This window comes from Macaca fascicularis, chromosome 1, assembly GCF_037993035.2.
Source record: "Macaca fascicularis isolate 582-1 chromosome 1, T2T-MFA8v1.1".
Classification (NCBI taxonomy): domain Eukaryota; kingdom Metazoa; phylum Chordata; class Mammalia; order Primates; family Cercopithecidae; genus Macaca; species Macaca fascicularis.
This window is the reverse complement of record NC_088375.1, coordinates 136,556,154-136,581,406: the sequence shown is the minus strand read 5'-3', so window position 1 is coordinate 136,581,406 and position 25,253 is coordinate 136,556,154. Positions and strand designations below refer to the sequence as shown.

General features: G+C 34.0%; 1 protein-coding gene across 14 annotated transcripts in view; it reads right to left on the bottom strand.

Moving 5' to 3' along the window:
- DPYD (dihydropyrimidine dehydrogenase) overlaps positions 1 to 25,253 on the bottom strand; it is an 863,430-nt gene that overhangs the window by 755,593 nt on the left and 82,584 nt on the right. For 10 of the 14 annotated variants that reach the window (XM_065549305.2, XM_005542629.4, XM_065549291.2 and 7 more), the window contains one exon: positions 6,244 to 6,326. The exons of the other annotated variants lie outside the window; for them this stretch is intronic. In XM_065549305.2, the coding sequence (XP_065405377.1) occupies positions 6,244 to 6,248 (5 nt within the window). In that variant the 5' untranslated portion in view covers positions 6,249 to 6,326. The remainder of the gene's footprint in view (positions 1 to 6,243; positions 6,327 to 25,253) is intronic. 14 annotated transcript variants of the gene reach the window in all.

The following is a 25,253-nucleotide window of genomic DNA, read 5'->3' as shown; positions in this document are numbered from 1 at the left end:
GTTTCCACACTCATGGCACTACAATGGACTATGAAGAAGTTGGAGAAGATATACTGCTTCTAGTGTTCTATATGCTAAGACTGCAGTGAACTTTTCCATTGAATTCCATTATTTATGTATTACACATGTAATTCTTGTAAGCACATACATCATTAAAAGGAAATAATGTATACAAACATATTTTATACCTTATTTTTATTATTTTTCATAAATTACAAAGCATTCTCTCCTATATATCCTAGTTCCTCATATAAATCCTAAGAGATTTTAAATCCCATTTTACAAAAAAGTAAGAGTAAGATAATTAATTTACCTAAAATTACAGTTGGAGTCTCAAATTTGATTCTTACTGTTGATTCTAGTATTCATTTCATAGTTTTAGTTTTCTCCATTTTTCCTTCTCAATTTTTCTAATTATTCATAATATATTCCCATTACAGAAAATATAGAATGGAAAAGCATAAGCCTCAAAAAATTATCTGTACGCCAACCAGCCAGATGTAACAGCCACATTTCATTCCTATTTTTTTATCTGAATTTTTTATATTCAGTTGAGATAATATTCCACAAGCAATTTTGTTTCTCTCTCCATATATATACACACACAGATTTATTTTAAATATATGTAAATCTGTGTATATATCTGTAAATATAAATATATTATATATCTGTATATATAGTTTATATAATTTATAAATTTATAAATATTTTAATATTATAAAGATGAATATATAAATAATAAATATACATTTATATGTAATATATAAATTTGTATATACTTATGTTATATATGTATATAATTTCCTTGTCTATTGCCTCAATGGTAGACAACTAGTTTCTGTTCAATTTGTTCATGGTTATATTTGATAATATGAGTATCGCATTCATATTATCCATAATTTCTATGGCTTCTGTATACTATATTCCTAGAAGATAAATTAATACAAAAAGGTATGTTGGTTTTAAGGTTCTTAGTACTTAGTGACACAATCCTTTCCTTAAATGCAGCAGTAATTTTCAGTCCTCTGAGAATGTGAGAATGGCTGTCTCACCATTCCATCTCTAGCCATCTGTGAGAATGGCTGTCTCACTATTCCATCTCTAGCACTCAAAAACTTCCTTCCCACCAAACTGCATTAGCAGCAATAAGCAAGAGATCGGTGTATTTTTTATGAAATTTACACTTTTTGTTTGCCATTAGAGTTGAATATTTTCAAGGGTTTCTTAATCACACTTTGCCAATTATCTATTGAGCTCCCAGTTTTTAAAATCTGTCATACATATGGCAATACAGTACATTGACGTCTTTTAATTTTGTGATTTTCCCCATTTGCATAAGCTTTATAAGTTTGTTTTTAATTGGCACATAATAGTTGCACATATTTATTGGATACAGTCAATACATATTAGATTGCGTAATGATCAAATCAAGGTAATTAGCATATCTATCACCTCAAACACTTATCTTTTTTTTTTTTTTTTTTGAGACGGAGTCTCGCTCTGTCACCCAGGCTGGAGTGCAGTGACGCGATCTTGGCTCACTGCAAGCTCCACCTCCTCGGTACGCGTCATTCTCCTGCCTCAGCCTCCCCGAATAGCTGGGACTATAGATGCCCGCCACCATACCCAGCTAATTTTTTGTATATTTGGTAGAGACGGAGTTTCACTGTGTTAGCCAGGATAGTCTCCATCTCCTGTGACAACACTCCAAATTCTCTCCCGTTATTTTAAAGTATACAATATATTACCGTTGACTATAGTCACCCTACTGTGCTACAGAACACCAACTTCTCATTTCCACTCCACATCACTCTCCCAAGCCTCTGGTAACCACTATTCTACCCTCTACTTCTATGAGACGACCGTCTTTAAATTCCACATATGAGTGAGATCATGCAGTGCTTGCCCGTCTGTGATTAGCTTATATTCACTTAACATAACGTCTTCTAGGTTGGTCCATGTTGTTGCAAATGACGGAAGCTTTTTTTTTTTTTTTCTTTTTTCTTTTTTTTTATTTTTTATTATTATTATACTTTAAGTTCTAGGGTACATGTGCATAACGTGCAGGTTTGTTACATATGTATTTTTTTTAATGGAATCAAAGCTTAGTGATTTCTTAACCTACTTGTTAGTGTATCATCTGTTCCCCAATCTCAATCTCAAAGAGTCACTTCTATATTCCACTGGACTCTGGCTGTTTCATTTATTTCCTTTAGCTCTTTAAAAACGCATGAAATTTCCCTTGGGCCATGTGAACTGAGACTATAAAGTCTTTTTTTTTTTTTTTTGTCCAAACAGCAAAAACAAACAAACAAGCAAACAAAAAAAACAAAAAATCTTTTATACCATTTACTGGGGGATTAAACATGTCCTGAATTACTTGCGGTACTTTATCATACAATAACTTCATCAGACCTTTATAGTATCTATTATCAATTACAGACACTATTTGTTTTAAGTAACACTTACAGTAACTTAAGAATTTCCACCTTCATTTTGAATATGATCACATTAAAAGATGTCAAATTCTTAGGGAAGTTTTGTTGTTGATTCTGTTGGGCTTTCTATGTATAAATCATGTCTTTAGAAAATAAGAGCTACCTTGTCTCCTCTATTACCAAATCATATATTTTAGTTTTGATTTTACATCTATTACCAGGTTATGGATCTACCTTTTACTGTTAGTTTTCTAAGAAAGCAAGTGTGTCTATGTGTGATGTGTGTGAACATGGTTTAGCTTCACTCTGGCCTCTCCATTGTTGAGAACTCTGTTAAGTGAGAGGCAGTCAAGTATCACATTAGCAACACAAAAACATCCCTTTAGGGCACCACAGACCAAACCACAGACACTAACCACATATAAGTGTTTAAATTTAAATTAATAAAAATTAAGTAAAATTAAACGTTCAGTTCTTCAGTTACACTCATCGCATTTCAGGTACTCAGTGGCCATATGTGGCTGATGGCTCTCCCACTAAATGGAGCAGATGGAGAACATTTCTCTCATCACAGAAAGGTCTTCTGGGCAGCACTGGTCTAGCTGTCTCTAAGAGCCACAGAACAATGGCCAGGAATTCCATTCCTCTATCCTTTTCTTTTTAGGCACATTATATTTCAGTATAGTCTTACTGTGTTAGAAAAGGTTATTCAGAATTTTAAATCCCAAAATATGTTTTTTCTGGCACATATTTTCCTAAGCCCTGTATTTTCTTAGACATCTGGCTGGACTCTCCTTCTTTCTTATCCCAATGCACTATTCTTGGAAATCATATGCCTTCCCTTGGCTACAACAAGCATCAAAATACTAACAAGTCTTAAATGTGCACATCAACTCTCAGTCTTTTCCTTGAGTTTTTGCATTCTATTTTCCCTCTGCCTATTGCACATTTACACGAGTTAACCTTAGCTATCTTGCAGTCACCTGAAAACCCAAATCTTCACTAATCCTCTTCTTTTTCTCTCCCTACCTCAGTTAATGTATTTATTTAATGTTTTATTTAGCTAGCATATTCCAGAGAAGGTTGTAACCCCTCGTCCTTTTTACACACCAGGGCTACAGGCTCAGGGCATCCTTAAGACTGGGATCAGGAGGAAGCATGGGAGGGATCTAAAGTGATTTGTAAACTCGGATACTGACAACAGACCAGATTCAAGACTGCAGAGCAAAGACTGACCAAAAAGACAGACTGGATGAGGTGGCTAAGAATCCTCTCTTTTCTCTTCTAAGCTCATAGAAATAGTAAAACCCTGATAAATAAGGAGGTACCCAAGATGGTGAAAGGCCCCCCAACACTGTTGCCACAATAGGACAATCTTCAGATGTGGGTCCAGTTCTGTTCCAGTTCCTCCTGGCTAGACACACTCAGGACAAGAACACCACTGTGGGCACCTGGAGCCACTTAAGGGCTGCTAAAGAGATCAAGCTAATAAGAAAAAGGGATGCTCCCATAGCCAAGCTATGCCAGTCCAATGGACTAATAGAGAAGCTACCATGAAATGTTCTGGACCAGGGAAAAGACTGAAACACTCAGTCTCTGGGTCTTCACCTCAAGCATATTCCAAACACATTTTAAAAAGCACCTGACCCACCATATACTAAATTGTTGTATGCTATTAATTACTAAATTATTCCACTGTGTTTAATGAATCCAGACATTACCAATAATGTGTGTGTGTAAAATATATAACTTATGCAAACAAGTACATTTCATAGCCATAAAATTAAATCCTCATTTAAATAATCCAAACTACTGCTTTGTCTCATAGTATGGGTGGTTGGGAGGTTATTCCAGTCAGGTAATACTTGTTTTTCTCATCACTTCATCTCTAGTTTTTTTTAAAAACAGGACATCCTGGTATGTTCTAAAATGGTATGTATTACAAAACTTGGCAGAATTTAATAATCTCTTCATATGAAGTTAATTCTTATAATTCAATTTGTTTTTTTCTTGAGGACAAATTTCCTACACTGATTACATATCCTTTCCTTGTTCGTTGTATTTTCCTCTTTCACATCATTTTTCATTCACATTGCCTCTTTTCAGTTCTTTCTGTCTCTCTGGTCTTCAGTTCTTTTATTCAAAACATAAGAGGTGGCACCCTCTTTGTCTTCCTGTTTGTCTATGTATTTACTTCAAAATAAATAGATATAAAAATATAGAGTATAACTGCAGTTTTCCAAGTAAATATTGACATGCATGTTCACTGCATTTAAACTTATCATAATAAGCATTTACAAAAATATGTTAAATTTATAGCAGTGGTAACTTTAGGATAAACCACTAGGTATGGTGAAAATCAGAAATTCATTCATAATTTCTGCATTAGCCTTTTCCAAAACAAATATTTTACATCTTATTTTTAATTTACTAAAATTTTCAATAACTTCAACTTTCTGAGAATATCTGATTGTATTTTACATAGATACAAATTCTCTATTGTGTACTCAGTTTTATTTTTCCCTCTTTTTTTATTAGTAAAGACATTAACAATAAAATAGGCTCACTTGCTCCAGCTGGTAATTTCTCATACTAGTAATATATTATTCCTCTTTTTGTGACATCATAATCATCTATACAGAAGTACCATGTATCTTTGTGTAGAAGCTACTGTTTCCATTAAATTTAATTACCTCCCCCTGTGGTTTTAAATAGAAGTGGCTTCAAAATGAGGGCAGCTTCTATTAAATTTAATTACTTTCTCCTGCTGCTTGCATGGTAAAAGGAAGGTTACTAAATGAGAGCAGCTTCTAAACTAAAGTATATGGTAACTGTGTGCTGGCAATAACAAAATTGTATCTAAACTACCTTTCTAGGAAGCCTCTTAGGTTTATCCTTTCTCTCATTTTAATCTTTTTAGCCTTAACATCCTTGAAAAATGAGCATTAAGACAGAAGAAGGCATATTTTTAAAATCTATTTTAATTTTATAGGCTAAATAAATATAAATACACTGTTTCTTTACAAAGATATTGGAAATTATGCTACTCAAATATCCAAGCTCAGAACTTTTAAGACTACTATCATTTGTTGTTTTCTCACTCTAAGGATGATGAGTTTTATTTCCCACACATTTTTAATGTCTAGTAAAAAGCCTTTCTGGATTCTGATCAAATAGATTTGAAAAATGCTTCACTAAAAGTTATTTAAAAGGCATCAAATTTGGGACAATTTCATATAAATATTCAGAATTACTGATGTTAAGAAATGAAAAAAGAAACAAGTCAGGGTCATTATAGACCACTGTAGTTGAAAGGAAGTTAATTATATGCTTTGTAATAGTGCAAAAATATAAATCACTAAAAATACTATAATATAATGAAATCCTATAAAATGTTATAGAAGATGAAAATGTAAGTACCTCTCTTTAAATTAAATATGAATTAGGAGGAAATACTACTCAGTTAAAGCACCATTGTACAATTTTTTTTTATATATACAGGCAGAATTTAGATGAACAATATTTTCATTCAATCACACAGTTTAGTATAAATATAAAACAAGACACCCCTTAAGCATTTTAAGTAACAAATTAAACATTTACATTTTTTACTGTGCACTGAGGCTTAACATTTATGCAGCTTCAAAACCAAAGTACAGCCTCAAGGGAAGTCTCTCCACTGACAAATTAATACCTTAGAGAACAGAGCTGAATGGTGGCAATGAACTCATTTGTTCCCCAAATAATGAAGAATGACTTTTTCTTTACCACATCTGTGACTGTTGCTATGGTGACCCAGACTTACCTCATTGCTTCTCGGAGAGCTCCTCGCTCACCAAGAGTCGTGTGCTTGATGTCATCAAAATTATTCTCTAGCTTCTCACAGTTCTGCAACATATTTAAAAATTGCATTAATTCTCTAAGATCCTGAGAAAAATTATATCTATGCTGTTATGCAAAAATGTAATTGATTATATTGATCATGGACTCATGAAAAATATGCATACCACTTTAATTGGGTAGGATTCATTAAAATTGACAGTTAAATCCAACAGAAACAAAATAAAAACATTTTATGATACAGCTGTCACAGAAGTCTCGTTATCAGTTTTTCAAAGTGGAGTCTCATTATCAATTTTTCAAAGTGGATAAACACAGGAAATGAATTTATAAAAGAAGGAAAACTTCTTAAGTTTGGAGGAATAAAAATTAGTTCTCTAAAATAATCTTAAGTATAGAAACTCCAATTTAAACTCAAAAGAGAAAACCATTAGAGTAAGTTTTAAATCACCATAAACAGTATACAATACCAAGTTCTAAGCAAGTTAGCACTGACTAAGATGAAGGTATAGAGCACAGATATAATAATAAAAGTATCAAAATTTTTGAATCAAATTTTATAATCAGATCTTTAAATAACAATGTTAGGTGTAATATTTACAACTGTGCATATATATATATATATACACACACACACACACATATATTTGAAACTAAATAAGTCCAATGCTTAAAATTAAGTGAAAATTAGATCAGGTTCTTAGAAGAATTTTAAGATTGAGTAAATATGACATAAGCAGTTTACATTTCATAAGTGTTTCTACTTTTTGGTATAATACTATAGCAATACTAGACAGAATTTTCCAAAAGTACTTTAAAAAATTTTTACTACAATTCTCAATATAATTATGTAAACTTAAAACTCACTTAATCTGACAGTACTCAAGTTTTGAGGGCATAAATTGTAGAAATTTTATATTTATATATTATATATTATAATTATACATTATATATATATGAATCTTTTGGCACCCTAGATTTCTTATGGAATTTACTGGTATTTAGGTAACAAAATAACTGGATTTAGTGTATTAGTTAATTTTACAAAAAGAAAAACTAAATAACAAAATTTTAGTATTAATATGTTCTTTCTATTCTTGCGTAAGTATGCTGAACTCTGCAAAATTACAAAAATTATATTAATAATTCCCAATGTATAAGAATTGATTTGAAATATATTGGTATATAAGCCACTATTTTTAACTTTGACATTTTTTAAAACTAGGTCAAATTAAGGCAAAGATCCTTTTAACAAACACATACAGTTGTATACTGCTATAATTAAAATCTTTGAAATTACAAAAATTAATCTAAAATATTTAAAATTATATATTTTTCAAGAATCCTTTTTGGGTGTATACATTAAAAATATCCTCTTTTGTTTCTTGTCTTCTCACATTTTTAGAAGTGTCTTTTCATGAAGAGAATTGCTTAGCTGAGATCAAATTTGTTATTTTTCTAATTTAAGTATAGTGTATTTGTGTCCTATTAAAGAAATTTAAAAACTTTCTCAAAGTTATAAATGTTGTTGCTTGAGACCATTAAGAAAAAATAAATACAATTTTTTGTTTCTTTTTGCCCCTGAAATTCCCCATCAGCTTCCCCCTCTTTGCCAATCCTACAGCAATTTTTTTTTTTTTTATTTTTTTAAATTATACTTTAAGTTGTATGGTACATGTGCACAACATGCAGTTTTGTTACATAGGAATACATGTGCCATGTTGGCTTGCTGCAGCCATCAACTTGTCATTTACATTAGGTATTTCTCCTAACGCTATCCCTCTCCCAGCCCCCCACCCCCAGACAGACCCCAGTGTGTGATGTTCCCCACCCTGTGTCCACATGTTCTCATTATTCAATTCCCACCTATGAGTGAGAACATGTGGTGTTTGGTTTTCTGTTCTTGTGATAGTTTGCTGAGAATGATGGTTTCCAGCTTCATCCATGTCCCTACAAAGGACATGAACTCATCCTTTTTTATGGCTGCAGAGTATTCCATGGTGCATATGTGCCACATTTTCTTTATGCAGTCTATCAATAATGGACATTTGGGTTGGTTCCAAGTCTTTGCTATTGTGAATAGTGACACAATAAACCTATGTGTGTATCCTACTGTAATTTTTAACTTTACTTGGGCTTCTGCCACTGTAGAGGAACAAATTCATAAAATAATTAAAGAAATAACAAAATTAGTGGACATAAATTTTTTAAGATCCATTCCTAGCATAAACAGCAGGGTTGGAAGATTACTTGACTATCTAGTTTTTCTAGCCACAGAGACAGGAGATAAACGCATTCTTGGATTAAAATAAGAGCAAGAAGGCTGGGCGCGGTGGCTCATGCCTGTAATCCCAGAACTTTGGGAGGCCGAGGTGGGCAGATCACGAGGTCAAGAGACAGAGACCATCCTGGCCAACATGGTGAAACTCCATCTCTACTAAAAATACAAAAATTAGCTGAGCGTGGTGCACGCGCCTGTAGTCCCAGCTACTCAGGAGGCTGAGGCAGGAGAATCCCTTGAACCCAGGAGGTAGAGGTTGCAGTAAGCCAAGGTCGCGCCACTGCACTCCAGCCTGGCGACAGAGTTAGACTCCATCTCAAAAAAAAAAAAGAGAGAGAGAGAGAAAGTGGACATGTGGACACACAGAGCCTGTAGTAGCCACACTGAGTAGCCACATTGAGCTCTCAGTGATGCCAGGAATGGAGGACAGCCAAATTTCTGATTCAGCTGAAATATCGTGTTCCAGAGTACCTTCACTATAATGAGAAGCAGCCTCAACCTTAATAATAACTTTATCAGGAAGTGGTTAAAATGGCATATTCTGCCTTGATGTGGAATGGGAAACCCAAAATGAGTATTAAGCTAACTAACAGAAGAACGAAAGCTCCATGTTTCACACTTTGTGTCTGCATAAAGTTTATTATGCCCAACAGAACAATAAAGGAAATAAGTAAGCACTGCAGCATTTAAACAGTTAACTATTGCCTTGAATAAAAATACTTCTGTATACAAAAATTGAAATCAAATCTATTTTTTATGCTTCAAGAACCATATATAGAAGCACTAAGTAACAGACACATGATTTGAATTATATTTCAGACAATATTAGACTCTTGCCATATAGAATAAGTATTTCAAGCAACTAACATCTTTATCTGCTCAAACTTCTCCATAAATAAAAGTAAGCATCAAATATCCACTGAGTAAAGGGCAAACAGATTCACTGTCATGTTCACCACCAATAACACTTATCTAACATTAGGGACAACTGTAGTTTGTAACATTGAGCCAGCGGCCTCCCATCAAAATCTGTTCTCAGCCCAGTTTATGTGAGCATGGATCTGAGAAAAACTGTAAATTATTTATAATCAACAAGTATTAATGTTATTCATTCTTGGAGATTCTATAGGTTAGTATAGGACTGTCCCAGAATATGATTTCAGTGATAAGTATGACATAGGGGACTTACTTTACAGGATAGGAAAGTTCACAAAAATTCAAAAAAGTTATCTTATTTGCGGTAGTTGCTTGTGATTTCCCCCCTTCAAGTGCCTCCTAATTTCCTTTGACCAATATAATCGCATGAGAAACCTACAACCATCAAAGCAGAAAAAAGGAAAAGGCAACGGGTAAAAAGAGAAAAGGGCACAGAGAGAATGAACGAATAAACTCCTGAGAACAGCAAGCAGAAGAACAAAAATAATCAGTGATTAGTAATAAAATACTGGAACAAAAAGCAGGCCTGCTAGCCTAGACAACATGGAGCAAGAAAGTGGGAATACACAGGAAAAATGGAAGGTCACAAAGGTATTAAATTTAATGCTGACCAGACATGCCATATAATATAACAGGCACAGGTTAGCTCTAATTAATTAGTAGAAAACTGAAAATTCAAAAAAAATTGTAGCAGCAACCATGGTACGTATTATACCTTTAATATATAATGTATTTTGTGTGTGTGTGTGTGTGTGTGTGTGTGTGTGTGTGTGTGTGTATTAATTATAGTAAACCAGTTAATATTGAGTAGTTACTCTGGGTTAGGTACTTTTTCTAGGAAATCTAACCATTTAATCTGCATGACAACCATATGTATTCCTATTTTACAAATGAGAAAACAACCACAGGGGAGATTAAGATAACTTGCCCAGGGTCATATAGCTAGTAAGGGATAAAGCAGGGATTTGAACCCAAGTAGTCTAGCCTCAGAGCCAGACTCAAACTCCTCACGAGACTGCTTCTAAAGAGTAAACTGCATAAGCGAATATAATAAAGTTCTGAATAGGCTTTCCTCTAGGTGTCGTCAAATTTAAATACTGAGCTGGATGGATAATAGTTTACTAGTAGAGTCAAACAGAGCAGAAGCTCTTGCAGGATTCTGTCTCACATCTGTCTGAAAGTGCTATACTTTATAATGTAGAAAAATATGGAATCCAATATACACATTTAGGCCAAATTAATACCCATAAATATTTTGCATGCAACAGTCTTTATTTGGGTCTGTGACACCACCGTGACAAATATAATGAGCAATTAAATTCCTATGTGTTCAGATTTTGGCAGCAATTAAAGTAGAAACTGGAAACTAAGCATCAAAAAGAACTGGTTTTGGTGGCCTCCTGCCAAATGAATCCCCATGGGTTGAGGGAAGGTCTAGAGTTTCAACTGTGATAGATTTCATAGTATTTTATATCTCATCTGTGTTAAGGATTCTATAAAAGTATAATGAAACAAATAAGTAGAACACGAACAGTCACAAGAAAGAAAATAATATACAAGGAAATTTATGAACGCTGATAAATTTAAATAAAATTCACTGAGTTATCTTTGCTCAAATTATACCAAAAAAAAAAAATCACAAAATTCAACCAAATATCTACAGATTCTGGAGGTAGAAACAGGTGCAAAAAAAAAAAAAAAAAAAAAAAAGAATAGCTAGCAAATTAGATTATTAAATAAAACAAATCACTGATAATTCCAAAGGACTTTATTTCCATGGGACTGCATTTTTTATGTTTTAATTATGATAACTAAAACTAAGTCAGATCTAAAATTTATATACCATCTAAATTAAATAAATTAGGAAATCAATTTTAATAAATGAAAAGTCACAAAGAGTTAATGGCATAGCTATTGGAGTTTAAGTCTCAGAATTACTAAGTAACAAAGGCTCAAGTTAATGAATTAAATTTCAGTTCAGAAAAAAAAAGTCTTGAAAATCTACTACATGTCAGGGATAATACTACGCACAGGGATATGCAGGTAAGTAAGACAAGACCTCAACTTGCTCACATGTAGTAAGAATACAGAGGAGCGAAAGGAAGTAATTCTCTTGGAACAAGAGATGACTATGAGTTTGTTACTTCCAAATGTGTCTCTGAAATGATTTAAAATTTTCCAGACTAAGAGAAAAAAAAGGGCGAGAGGGCTAAGGTAATAAAATTGGCTCTAGCCTCAGACCTTACCATCACTGTCTACCAGCTAAGTCCTCAGGCAAGTTAATTAACTCAGTTTCCTCATCGTGAAATATACTTACCTTCTAGAGCTGTCAGCAAGATTAAATGAGGTAATATATGTAAATCCATTAGGACCTGAGCAATGACATTTTCAATAAAGGTGGAAAAAGAGGAAAGAATAAACAGAAGAAGAGTATCCATGAACCCCAACTCAATCCTAATGGATCAGATTTTATATGGTGAAATAGAAAAAAATGGGCATTTTTCATGTTTACCAGGTGATTTTTATGAATAATAAAGTAAAAGAAAAAGAGTCGTTGTGGAATTTTTTAAACCTTTTGGTCATAAGACTCCTATGAGAGCATAATGAAAACCATGACGCTTTCCCTTAAAAAAATACATTTGCACAAAAGTACATACACACAAGTACACAATATGCTATGCTACATACAATTTCAGTGGGCCAATACAGCCCCTGAAGCCCATCTATGGCCCAATGTCTATGTGCACCAAATTTTAGTATCAGAGAGGATGATTTCACAATGGACCTAGACAGTTTAGATACGGAAGTTACAAATATAATCAGTAGTCCAAGAACCTCGTGAAACAAGGGGTCCAAAAATTGGCAAATTTTCTATTGCTGTTTGACAATAAAGCATCTTAAGTTCAAATATTAAATTGCTAATTAAAAAAAGATATAAAAGTCAATCCTGTTGCCAAGCTAGAAATGAAAACCAGTCATTCACTCATTCATTCATTCAATATTTACTTAGAACATAATGGGAGCTAGATAGTATGCTAATCACTGAGACACCAAGGTTTAAAAACTTTTTTTAACTCCTTATTTTCAAAAAAAAGTAGCCAATAGAGTAATTGCTGTAAAGTAAATATGCCTCACATCCATTGCCATGTATTGTGATATATTAGTAATAATTACAAATCTGAGTGGTTGAAAATTTAGTTAGGATACTAAATTTTGAAGGAACCTCAGAGAATTATCACAAAGGAAACCACCATGGAGGCAATGATACATTTCATATTTTAACATATGAGGAATATTTAAGTAAAATGGCACACTCCAACATGTACTGCTACAATTCTAAGGCAGTTCAATGTTGGTTAATACAAAGCTTTTCTTTAGGACATAAAGTAAATTGGGAAAACGTAATACAAGTACATGCATTTCTCATGTAGTTAGAATTTCCTAAGGTCCAGGTTCCTCTAAAAAAAAAAAAAAATTGAGTCAATTAGGTGAACTTACTCATCCTGGAAAATGTTGTATCTTAATTTTTGCACTCAACAAGAAGTCTCAAAATTAGCCCTGCCAAAGTTCTTTACAAGTACAAGTAAGAAATAATTACTATATTCATATTTTTAAAAATTCTAGATGAACATTCTATTATCAATATATGATTTCCAGTTCTAATCAAGAGATTCATATTTCAATAGATAATTGCTTTTCCCTTTGGTGTGTCTTAACTAGTCTAATCCTTTCAGGGAACATTAAGAGGTAATCATATTTAGCTAATGTCATTTCACTAATTGTGGGCAGCTTACAGTCAGGCCCTGTCTAGAAGAATCTTACATGAGTCACAGTGAAATACAATATAATGCAATAGGAGAGGTAGGAGCTATGCAGAGAGAAAATTTGTTTTTGAGTTTCATCTCTGCAACTAAACAGCTTATGTTCTTAGGAAAATGCTTAACCTCTCAGTCTGCAAATAGTCCTTCATAAAATGAAGGTTTCACTGAAGATGATGAAAGTATTACCCAGTCAAAGTGTTATTATAAAGGTTAAAGTAAATGAAAACATGTATGTAAAAATATACACATGGTTCAAATATTATTACATATTTTTTAAAAGATAGAATGAATCTCATCTCTACCTTCATAGTCTGAAAGCATGTTAATTTTATTTGAAATATTTTAAGATTTCATCTCTCATACACAGTAAGAATTAAGTAATATTTTAGTACTTCTTTGAGATAAACGAAAATAAAAAGTTTAGCTACAGTATCCTACCTGCTAATAATTCATTCCTGTATCTATGAGGGGTCAAGAAAATTCAGGATAAAGTATTGGCTTTTTAATCATAATTTCATATTTAAAATTACAATGCATTTGATTGCATAATGTATGGTTATGTTTTGACTGAGTCTCATATGGTTTACATGATAATCAAACGAAACACAGTGTCATTATTTCAACATATATTGTGGAGTTCTATGTCCCAGGTACTGCCAACCACAAACTATTATACAAATATTGATATTTACTATTTTGGAAGCCATTATAATTTACTTATTCACTTAATCTTGACAAGAGGAAAGGCTTTCCAAGAGTAATTTAAAAATGAAAATCTACTATTTCAACCAGGGAAGCCTGTTCACCTTCAAGCTCTGAACAATCTGACCAATCTCCACTAAATTAATTAGCACCACAGGGAAACCACAGCTACAGGATTGTTCTCTAGGATATTATCCCTATCAGGATAAAAAATATTATGTAATCTAGATGCTTTAAACCTAAAACAATCCCTTGTCCTTGATGGAGTTTTCGCTGAAGCATCTGGCAATCCCTGCTAGACTAAGTGGTGTCTAAGTAAACGAGGAAAACTTTGGTATCAGGGATAGGGTGGGGGTGGCAAAGTCAAATAAATCCACTGTTACTACTTGAGCATCAGTGGTGTTCCTCTATGTCTCAATTTTGGATGGTTAAGTTTTTCATCTATGTTTATAGGACTATCACTTACTTAAGAATATTAAACAAATGTCTCATTTACTCGATCCAATGAGTTTGTTCATGCATTTATTAATAACACAGAAAATATGCTATTCTTAGTCTTTGGAAATCAATTTTTAATGCTTGCTTAATTTAGTTAAAATATACAAAAGTCTATTTGGATGGTATGGCTGTGTAATGCAACGCGTGACGTACTGTAATAACACCACACAGTGTGTGTAAGATGTAAAGTTAGACACAAGGTAAACTCCCAGATGTAAACAGTCTTTTCTCTAGGACATACTTAGAAGGATCACTTATTTTAAAAATCTGTCGTTTAAAAAATAATTAACATTTGAATATGTATTACCTTAAGCTACCTCAATTCTCTGTTTGGAAAAAAACCTTGAGATCATAATGGAGTGGGTCAGTTCAAACAGAAACAAGGAATTTACTAGATTAGGACTCTAAAAATTAACCATCTTTATGTATCACGAATTTTAAATGTACATTACAAAGAAAAATACGCAAGCCAATTTAACATAAGTCTCAATAAATAGTGCCTAAATTGATGAACTGATTTTTGTTTACAAAGAAAAAATATGCCTAAGATTTCCATATACTGTACACAGTTACAGAATGGTTGGTACTAGATAGATATCAAATAAAAAACCTAAAATAGTTATTTCTGATCATTTATCTTTAAAAGCACATGTGTGCATTTTAATACATGAAGAAAGATTAATAGAACCATTTAAGTTTTTGTATTAAGTCAAAATTCAGAGAAGTAATCATTTTTAAGTCACAAAAGATAAAGCCTTCTAATATCCTTCTGGTTTTGGAGGAATAAAGGCTTTTACTTGACAGTTACTTACATGAATTTGTATCAAAAAGAGAATTTGGCAGAGACTTCTAAATTCATAACAATTGTCTATTAGTCTGTTTTTAATAATTTTTCTTTGGCATGTAATCCTCTTTAATTAGATTCCACTCTCTGTTGTTTCAAGACTCCATAAACGGGTGTCTTATGTACCAGCTGCTAAAGCAGGAGTTACTGTCTAAATGATATTCACAATGAGTATTTAGAAGGTTTACAATTATACCCTTGCTAATAAATTGTGCTATTTTCCCCAACAATTTTAAGTGCTAATCTTCAGAAGGCATTTTAAAATTAGCTAAAATTCTGTCAAGAGATTTACAAAAATTGTTAGCATGAAGATAATTATGTCACAGTCCTTGGACTCCATCTCTGATTGTGTGCATAAATCAGAAAATGTCAGCTGTGTTTTCCCTTAATAATTATCCTTGCAGCAATATATTATAGTCTAAACTCCTATTATAATTTTTGTTTCTGGTTTCTAAAACACCAGACAGTTATTTCAAAAGTTTGCAACTGAATAAATAATTCATATTTCCCAGAATAATAAGTGATTATCAGTTCTAAAATTGTAAGTATTAGCAATAAATAGATCAATACAGAAAAGATAAACTCTGTTTCCATAAACTCTCCATCCGAAAAAACCAAATGCTTGAATGTGATAATGACTTTTTAAAAATATTAATTAGGTAAAAATCTAACATAGCAGACAGTAGGCAAACAGAAGCAGAGATCTGAATAGAATTCTAAGGCACCCACTTTTTTTTATTTCAATAGCGCAGACACTTGAAACACAGGTGTCTGAAATACATATCAAGTTGCTTATCTTCTGTTACTATCCAATTTTCTATATTTCTTATTAAATATATAAAATTTTGACCCTCATTTTAGAAGATACAAAATAAAAAAGAATTTTCTCACTTTCATCCAAATATCAAAAATTATAAGTATGTTTTGATTTTCTCTGGTTAAACAGATTAGACCAGAAATATAATTTTTATATAAGCTCAGTAATCATATTAAAAACAAGTCTCAGAGAGTAGTCTTTATAATAAATTAAGCATTTTGTTTAGTATGTTTCTAATACTATCAAGCATTTCAGAATTCGCAAACATAAAAAAATCCAGTTCTCTAAATACTTTAATGTTGTAGCATATCAAACTCAGGTTTATTATATAAACCATATAAATCCAGATATAATAGTAATTGTATGCGGCTCAGAGTTGTGGGCATTCAAAGACAAATGAAAAACACAATATATTTTCCTAGAACATTAGGTTCACAAAAACTATTTTGGAAAAAGGTTTTAAAATTCTGCTCCATCAACTATAATCAACAGAGTCAGATTTTTCAAGTTACTCAGTATTGTGTTATTTCCAATTGTATGTTTCCTTGGAGAAGAAACAGTTATGTAACTCGAAAATAATAGAACTTGAGTTTTACTACTAAAGTTAACATTATAAACTTTTCAATCACATCAAATGAACAGGACCAATGCTAGAACAATAGGGACTACAGGAACCAGAATCAGTGATTTCTGCAGATCCTCATGAATCAATTTTCTGAAAAATAAGTTTATAGTCTTGAATCAGACTTCTTTTACACCTTGGTTAAACCAACCGGCAAACAAAACTTTCTCCTACAAAATACATCCACTTCTTTCCAAAACCACTTCCTTTAAAAAATGTTTTAGTAACAAACACACTATTAACCTGCCTTCCTTTCACAGTAAAGCATGTCGAAAATTATGCATATTGTAAATGGTTTAAATTTTAGCTTCAAATCTTAATATACTCAATTACAAAAGTAATATATGCCCTTTTATAAAAACTGAATACAAAGTTATGTAACAATAATTTTCTGTCTCCAACCTAACATCTAATTCTACTCCACTGAGCTAGATTACTACCTTTCTATAGTTTTCCATGCTCAGACAACACGTTTTATGTTGTGTGTGTACTTGCTGTTTTTCAATGGGGTCCACTTATTTCAAAAAAAATCAGTCAGCAATTCTTTTTTTTTTTTTTTTTTTTTTTCATACCACAAATAGGTGGATCTACCACCAGGTCAATAAATACGTCTATAAAATTCCAAAAACTTCTTAATATTACATATTTTACTCAACAATTTTCTTAATGAGAGAAATGTAGCTTTCGTTCCCTAGAATCTTGCTGTTATGAATAATGCTATAATACCTTCCACATGTGTGATGGTGACTTCTCTTATTAGGGGATAAATTCTCTCTAGTGAAAATGACAGGATCTTTTTTTAACAATTTTGATACACATTGCTAGACAATTCACCACAAGTTTGTAGTAATTCACAATCCAGTAGCAATGTATGAAAGTGCTTAGTTGCCTGAAACTTTGCCAGTGCTAGATATTATTAATCTCCTACATATGCCAATTGAAGACTGAAAATCATTTTATAATTCCCTGGATACTAATGAGGTAGAGCATCTTTTCATGTGTTCATCAGCTATTTACATTTTATTTTTAGATATTGCCTATTCGTATCCCTTGCCATTTTTGTCATTTATATTATAAATATATTCACAATAATTTTCCTTTCACTTGTGTAGGGTAACTTTGGCCACACAATAGTTTGATGCTTCTCTTTAAAGGATATTAAGAATAACCAAAAAATGACATAATGTTGGCGATAAAGCTATAGTGGATTTTTAGAGGAAAATGTATAGCGTCAAAAATATAAATTAGGAGACAACAATAAAGTATTGAATATTACAAAGTGCTTTTTTAAATGCATGACAGAAAAATCCAGAACGCCCTCTCCCTTGATCAATGAAATAGGAGTAATTTTTTAAGCCCAATGCTGTAATATTTTAGTTGAATCTGCTTTGGGCCAAAGTGAAGCATCCAAGTGGAAAATGGGGTTGTTATTCATCTAAGACTAAACCATAAAATTTAATACACAGAAATAATTTCTGAATAACTGGTTGAAAATGGAGGTTAACCAGATACCGTATTTTTCTGGGATTAAGGCATGAATATCAGCAGTTTTCCTTATTCTTTGCCACATTCACCATTTCATCCCATTATTTTTTATGATGTCTTCATTTCCCAAATAATTAAAGTTAAAATATGTGAAGAAAATTTCAGTAGGGTAAGTTTTTCTCTTATTTTTTTTAATTATTAAACAAATATATTAATTGCAAAAATGAATGGCATTATGTGCACAAATGATGTGAAATCCATGAAAGGCAGAAATAGAAGGGGATTTCACTTCATCGAGGCCTGGCCACTTTCCAAATTCCAAGGAGCAACAGCCTCATTCTCAAATTATACTTTGTCTGCAAGACTTTGTTTTTTCTCAATATGTTTATTTCAGTGATAAAACAGTTGGATTACATATATTTTAATGTTTGAAGTTTCCATAATTATATCTTTTAGTTCATTTTAATCAAATGGGCATGAATGTGGATAGTTTGCTCTTCTGACCTTCACTGGAAAACAGTGTAGGTATAAGAATTTTTCTCCATGAAGAAAAAATGATGCTCTATCAGAGGTTAAAAACTACAAGTAAAACAACTTAAGTTCATTGTTCACCCTAACACAGACGTTTGCACATTTGGTCCATTTAAGTATTCTTACAACTTTGGGCATGATTCATTTTTTAAAAAATGTAAAGAAACAGTATATTTATGGTACATGACCGAAATGCTGCAATGAAAATGAAATTTGAAAATTGAATGAAGAGAGTTGATTATGTAGATTGCAAGGCTCAGATAATTTACATGTGATGAAAATTACAGTATCAGTGTTAAAATTAATGGCATTATCACTCATCATTATTCCCTGAACTGATCCTTTTATGAGATTATCACAGAGACAAGAGAAGATTGACCAAAAGATTAGTGACCCTTTCATCTCATCATAATCCACAAGTGGCTTAACTTGTCATCAAAAAATATACTTATCAAAATTTCTATCAACACAGCCTGGAAATATTCCACTGTACTGCTTCTTTGACTCAATTCTGAGTATCTCTTACTAGTGATTATGTTGATATATTTTACAAGCAGTGAAAAAGGAAACTGATGGCATCTCTCCCCCCATGACTGTATGCAATCTTCAATGCTATGACAGCTCAGGAACGATAATCGCCTCATTGCTTAAATGAATATCTGACATAAGTATTTAATTTAAACCAGTTTCCTGAACCTGATAGGATCATAGAAAGAGTATCTCACCAATTTATCCAAACAGAGTAGCAGGGGAAAAAAAAGTGTTTGATCCCAGATATGGAAAATTCAAATATCATTTTAATGTCAAAATGAAGAAAGCTTATAGGAATCTAACATGCTGAACATTATGCTTATTTTTTGTTTGTTTGTTTTTATCATTAATTTTATCAAAATAGAATGTAATATCTAGGAGACAAGAAATTTTCCTGTATTTTGTTCACTTCTGTATCTGAAGAGCTTAAACAGAGTCTGACCCATACTAGAAGTTCAAGGAATAAATATGTGGAATACAAAATTTGCATTATTATTAAAATTAAAGACTTCATAGATATTGCCTTTTGTGGGCTAAGGGCGTGGATCTTCTCTAGTAGTCAGAGGCTTGTTTTTTTTTACCATTAGTGGATTTTCACTGGAGAATTTGATATATAGTCTCTTGTTGATAAAATTCTTAAAAACTGACTTGCTACACAGGGAAAGATGTTAAGTATATTTTAATTTTGTTTTTAATCAACACTGGCAACATATAAAGTAATATTTTTATTAAACATATTAAATATTTCAACTTGAACTGAATAGCTATATTGCTATCCTTGTTAGAATAAATACTGGCTACAATCATTAATAGAATAACAAGTATAAAAAAATTAAATTGTCAGTGCATATGTTAATTGTAAAGAGGAAAATATTCTTCTAGAGCTTAGTTTCCAAATGGCCTTTCAAAGGAAGATCATAGTAGGTGGCAATTCAAGTTGATTTCCTCTCTCACTAGTATATATTTATTTCTATCAGAAGATATTTTAATACAATTGAATAATCCAAATATTTTAATGCTTTCTACAATTCATACAGGAACTTATATTGCACAACGATTCTACTAAATGCAACTATTAATACCTTTTACTCTTCTACTGATTTCATTAATTATTATAACATCATGATTATTATTTTAAATAGCTTAAATGGTAACTAGTTCTACAAAGCTATCAGCCCTCTATTCACTGACACATTGCTGAAATCATTAAACTGGAAGGGGCTTTAAGAATGCAATAAACGTTTGTTAAAGGCAATTGACACTAGTGCCTATTTATAAAGTTATGAAGAGAAAATCTATATTGTTTAAAAGATCTCTAAAAAACAAAATTCGCAACCTCTCAAGGAATTAAAATCTTCATCTTAGTATATTCTTCAGTTCTCATCTAAAGCACTTATACTTCCCATCCTCTTGTTCTGCACTTGGTGGAGATGTTCAATAAATATTTGTTAAATCCCATCTTCTTGTTCTGTCCTCACTGGAGATGGAAAACAGCTAGTCCTCTTTCTCTTATAAGAACCCTTCATCCTTAAAGACTGTTATTAACTCCCCACTCTTCTAGTCTCAAGCCTGAACAATCCAATCCTTTAGCCTTACTTCATCATTCTGACTTGTCTTAAGTCTCAATTTATTCAGACACCTATCTCAGAAAACCTATTCAGGGTCTCAATTTCCCTCCTTATTAATTGAGCTTAAAATTGGAAAAGTTACCCTATGCATTTAACCAATTTTTACCATAATCAACAAAATATTGCTTTACAGCTTCTCACTATAGCAATAACTCCCCCCTACACCTCTCTCTATATATGTTCTTTTGAATATAAATAACACTTCAACTCACTAAAACATTCAGATTTATTAGGAGAGGCTATTTTACCTCACAGCAAATAATATGTTTCTCTTCAGTACAGTCAACAGGATTTTATCTTAATTTCCCTCAGCATAATCTGATTGTCTGGCCCAAAGCCATCATCTATGGAGCCTTCTGAACAATCCCCAGTGGACATTACAATATCGACTGTATGAGAACTTTTATTTCCCTAGACAAGTTAGAAATGTGAACTTGGTTTTCTTTAACACTTATTTAGAGCATACAGTCAGACTGAGCTTGTTTGGTGGAATACCTAGATTAAAGGATAGTCATGTTTCTTTCCATAATAAGTCAAATGTTCATTAATTTAGTGAACAATACTCTAAACACTCCATAATTATTTTCACACGTACAGCATTTGTATGAATTTGATCCGTCTGAATTTCCTAGAAAAAAATTTAAAATGCTTTTAGGGTTTATTCTAAATATTCTAGTCATCTGCCCTCATAAGCTTACATTTTAATGAATGGGGAGAGATGATTTTAAATATATATTTAAAATATCTTTTTTAAAATATGAAAAATATATATACTTCAAATGTCTATTTTTAACACTATGTGATAACCTCAGATACTATCAGAGTTTATCAGATAGTGTTAAACACTATAGGGAAAGAAAGAAGAATAAAGTGATAGGGAAATAAAGATCTAGTATAAACAGAATGGTCAGGGAAGGCATTTTCAAGATGTTAACAAAGGGAAAGGAACTGCAAAGACCCTAAAATGCCTATGAACTTGGAAAGTAAGAGAATCAGTATGCCTAAAATATGATAATTAGGTACATAATAGTACAAGGAAAAAGAGAAGACAGGTTTCAGATCACAGAGAATCTTGCCAAACCACTGTGATACTGCAATATAATAAAAAATACATATTTTGGTTTTCATCCCTGTTTTCTGGCTCCTATACGCTTTGGAATCTCAGAAGTCATAAGTGTCTTTTTGTATGCTGATGAGATGACTGATGCCTGGAGGCTCCTGTACAGCTTCAGAATGGGGGATGGTTGCCAGCCAATCAACCATATAATAAGACAGTTGGAACTTTTAGCTCCATCCCCTATCCTAGGAGAAGGGAGAGGGGCTGAAGTTTGAGTTACAAATGACCAATAATTTGATTAATCATGCCTACATAATGAAACCCTTATATAAACAAAATAAAGGGGCTCACAGAGCTTTGGGTCAGTGAACATGTGGAGGTGCTGGTGATAACAGCCGTGGACCATCTGAAGTGGCCACTGTGAAGACACCAGCTGCAGCCGGGGAGGTATGGCTGGAGGAAGCATGGCCAGCGCTACATGCTCCATAGGGCCAGCAGGAGTCGTGTACAGGTGGTAGCCCCACTCCCTTCTGAGTTGGCAGGGTGGGAGCCTTGCCCTCTTGGGTGCAGCTGCAACCACCCAGCTGTGGCTCCAGACCTGGGCCATCCTGCCTTCTCAGGGGCCTGGGAAACCCGCCACTGCCCCTACAGGTTCAGAAGTACCTGCTCCCACTACCTGGCCTCTCCCCACCCCCGGCACTTGCTCTGAATTTGGAGCAAACTTGTGGCTGAGCCCAGGGGCTGTCGCAACCTGGCTGGATGTGCACACATTTGCAGCAGTGCTAACAGGCCAGCTGCCTCTCACCTTGTCCCCCTCTGGACTTTGGGCACCGATGAGCAAGAGGGTAAAGCAGGGCCTGCTGAGGGCGGCTCAGCATGGGCCTGCAGGCACTCTTGGCACAAACAGCCTGGGCACTGTGGATGACATCATCAATGGCAGCAGTACACAGACATCCTCAAAAGTGGAAAAGGATGGGTCCCCAGTGAAGTCCCACCTTCAAGCCAGGGACTTCCTGAAGCATGGGGACTGGACTGTCAGTTCCAGGTGGAGTCCCTGGAGTTAGAACTTACGGTGCTTTTTCCGGACCTGCCCACAGCCACCTATTTACCAATCAGCACACACTCCCTTCTGAAGCCCATAAAAACTCTGGACTCAGGAGACTCAGAGACATCAGGACAACCAGTTGTGGAAAGGAGCTCCCCAATTTGGGTCTCCACCACTAATTGGGACAATCTGCCTGCAGAAAGAAGCTACCCACTCCAGGTCCCCTCTCTGTTGAGAGCTGGACACTCATTAGGACGACCTGCCTGTGGAAAGGAGCTACCCACTGTGGGTCTCTTGAAAGCTGCTCTGTCACTCAGTGAAGCTCCTCTCTGCCTTGCTGTCCCTCCAGTAGTCTGCATACTTCATTCTTCCTGGACGTGGGACAAGAACTCAGGACCTGCCAAATGGTGGGACTGAAGGAGCAGTAACACAAACAGGGCTGAAACAGAACCCTCCTACTGCTTGCCATGTTGTGGGAGACAAGAAGGAGAGAAGAGCTGTGGCCCTTCAGGGAGGTCAGACCTAGGAGTTACCTGAGCCAGGGCTGTCACATCTTCTTTGGGGCTCTGTGGTTCCTGATGTCTCCATGCCTCTGGGAACCATCACATTCCCCTCATCCACATGTGGGTGCATACAGCAAAAGCTGTGTGTGGTACATCTGGTCCAGCTACAGCCTCACATGGAGCCAGGAACTGTGCCAGTGCCTGGAGCTGCCCACCCTGCCGCAGCAGCCAGCATCCCTGGCTGTGTGCAATGGGTGGACCCCACACTCACTCACTCACACACCTCTTGTCACTCCACAACTGGCTTGCCCTTGGCAGGCATGGGATCCAGACCAGTGATGCCAGCCGAGAATAGTGGGCTGGGCCAAGTGGGCAGAATGAGCCCAGCAGGCATGGGCAATACTCAGGCAGAAGGCTCTGTTGAACACAGAGGTTTCTGGCTGGTGAAGTGGCACCTCAAGGATCACATGACACTGGGATGGTGGCACAACCAAGAGAGGACATGGAAGCGCCATGTCTTTTATCCCCATACCTTGCTCTGTGCATCTCCTCCAATTGGTTGTTCCTATGTTGCATTCCTTTATTTTAAAAAACTGGGAATCTAACAAATAAACTGTTTTCCTGAGTTCTCTGAGCCATTCTAACAAATGATTGAACCCAAGGAGGGTGCTATTGCAACATCAGATTTATAGACAGTTGTTCAGAGACACAAGAGACAGCCTGGACTTGTGTTTGGCATCTGACTCAAGGGAAATCTTGTGGGACTGAGCCCGTAACCCACAGGATCTGATGCTAAATCCAGGTAGATAGTGCCAGAATTAAGTTGTAGAACACCTCGTTGGTGTCCTCAGAGAACTGGAGAATTACTTGGGGTGGGAAAACCCCACACATCTGGTGTTAGAAGTGAAGTACTGAGATTGGTATGAATATAAAGAAGGAACAATATTTGTTTATTCTGTTCAACCATGATAACATTTGCATTTATTCAAATTACAATATGAAGTCTTTACAGGGAAATAGCTATGTAGCCTCATTGTCTTAAAATCACAGGAAAAAAATCACATCATACTTTCTATTTTTTAATGACTATTCTTTGTTCACCTATTTTTAACTTCTCAAAATATAGAACTAGTAAAACATTAGTTCATCATATGCTTTGGTAACAGAAATATTCAGTAAGAAATACAGATTTTTCAAAAAAACAGCACTTTTCGGTTGTGAAATTCAAAACCATAAAGTGGAGGGAGGGATGGCTGCCCCAGGTATCACTTTTTGCCATTCACACTCACATCCCACTTACACTTTGGAACTCTTACCTAAGAATCAGTCTTATGTTTCCAGCGGACTGCCATGAATTTAGAACCGGACTACGTGAATTTAGATCTGGATGTGGAGTTTTATATTTTTCCTCAAAATAAACGTCTTTCCTCCCAGGAACCACAAAATACATTTGGAATACAGGGACTGCTAAAAAATAAGACTATAATCTCTACAAAAACACGTCAAATAATTATTCAGACAAAAACTCTCTCCATTTACATAATTTCTCAAATGGAAGGAATATGTAATATACAAAAAAAAATGAAAAATAAAAGTGTTACAAACTTAAGCAAATGGCATTATGTCTTCAACATACCTATGAAGCTTAATAAAAATATTTAAAATCATTCTTTG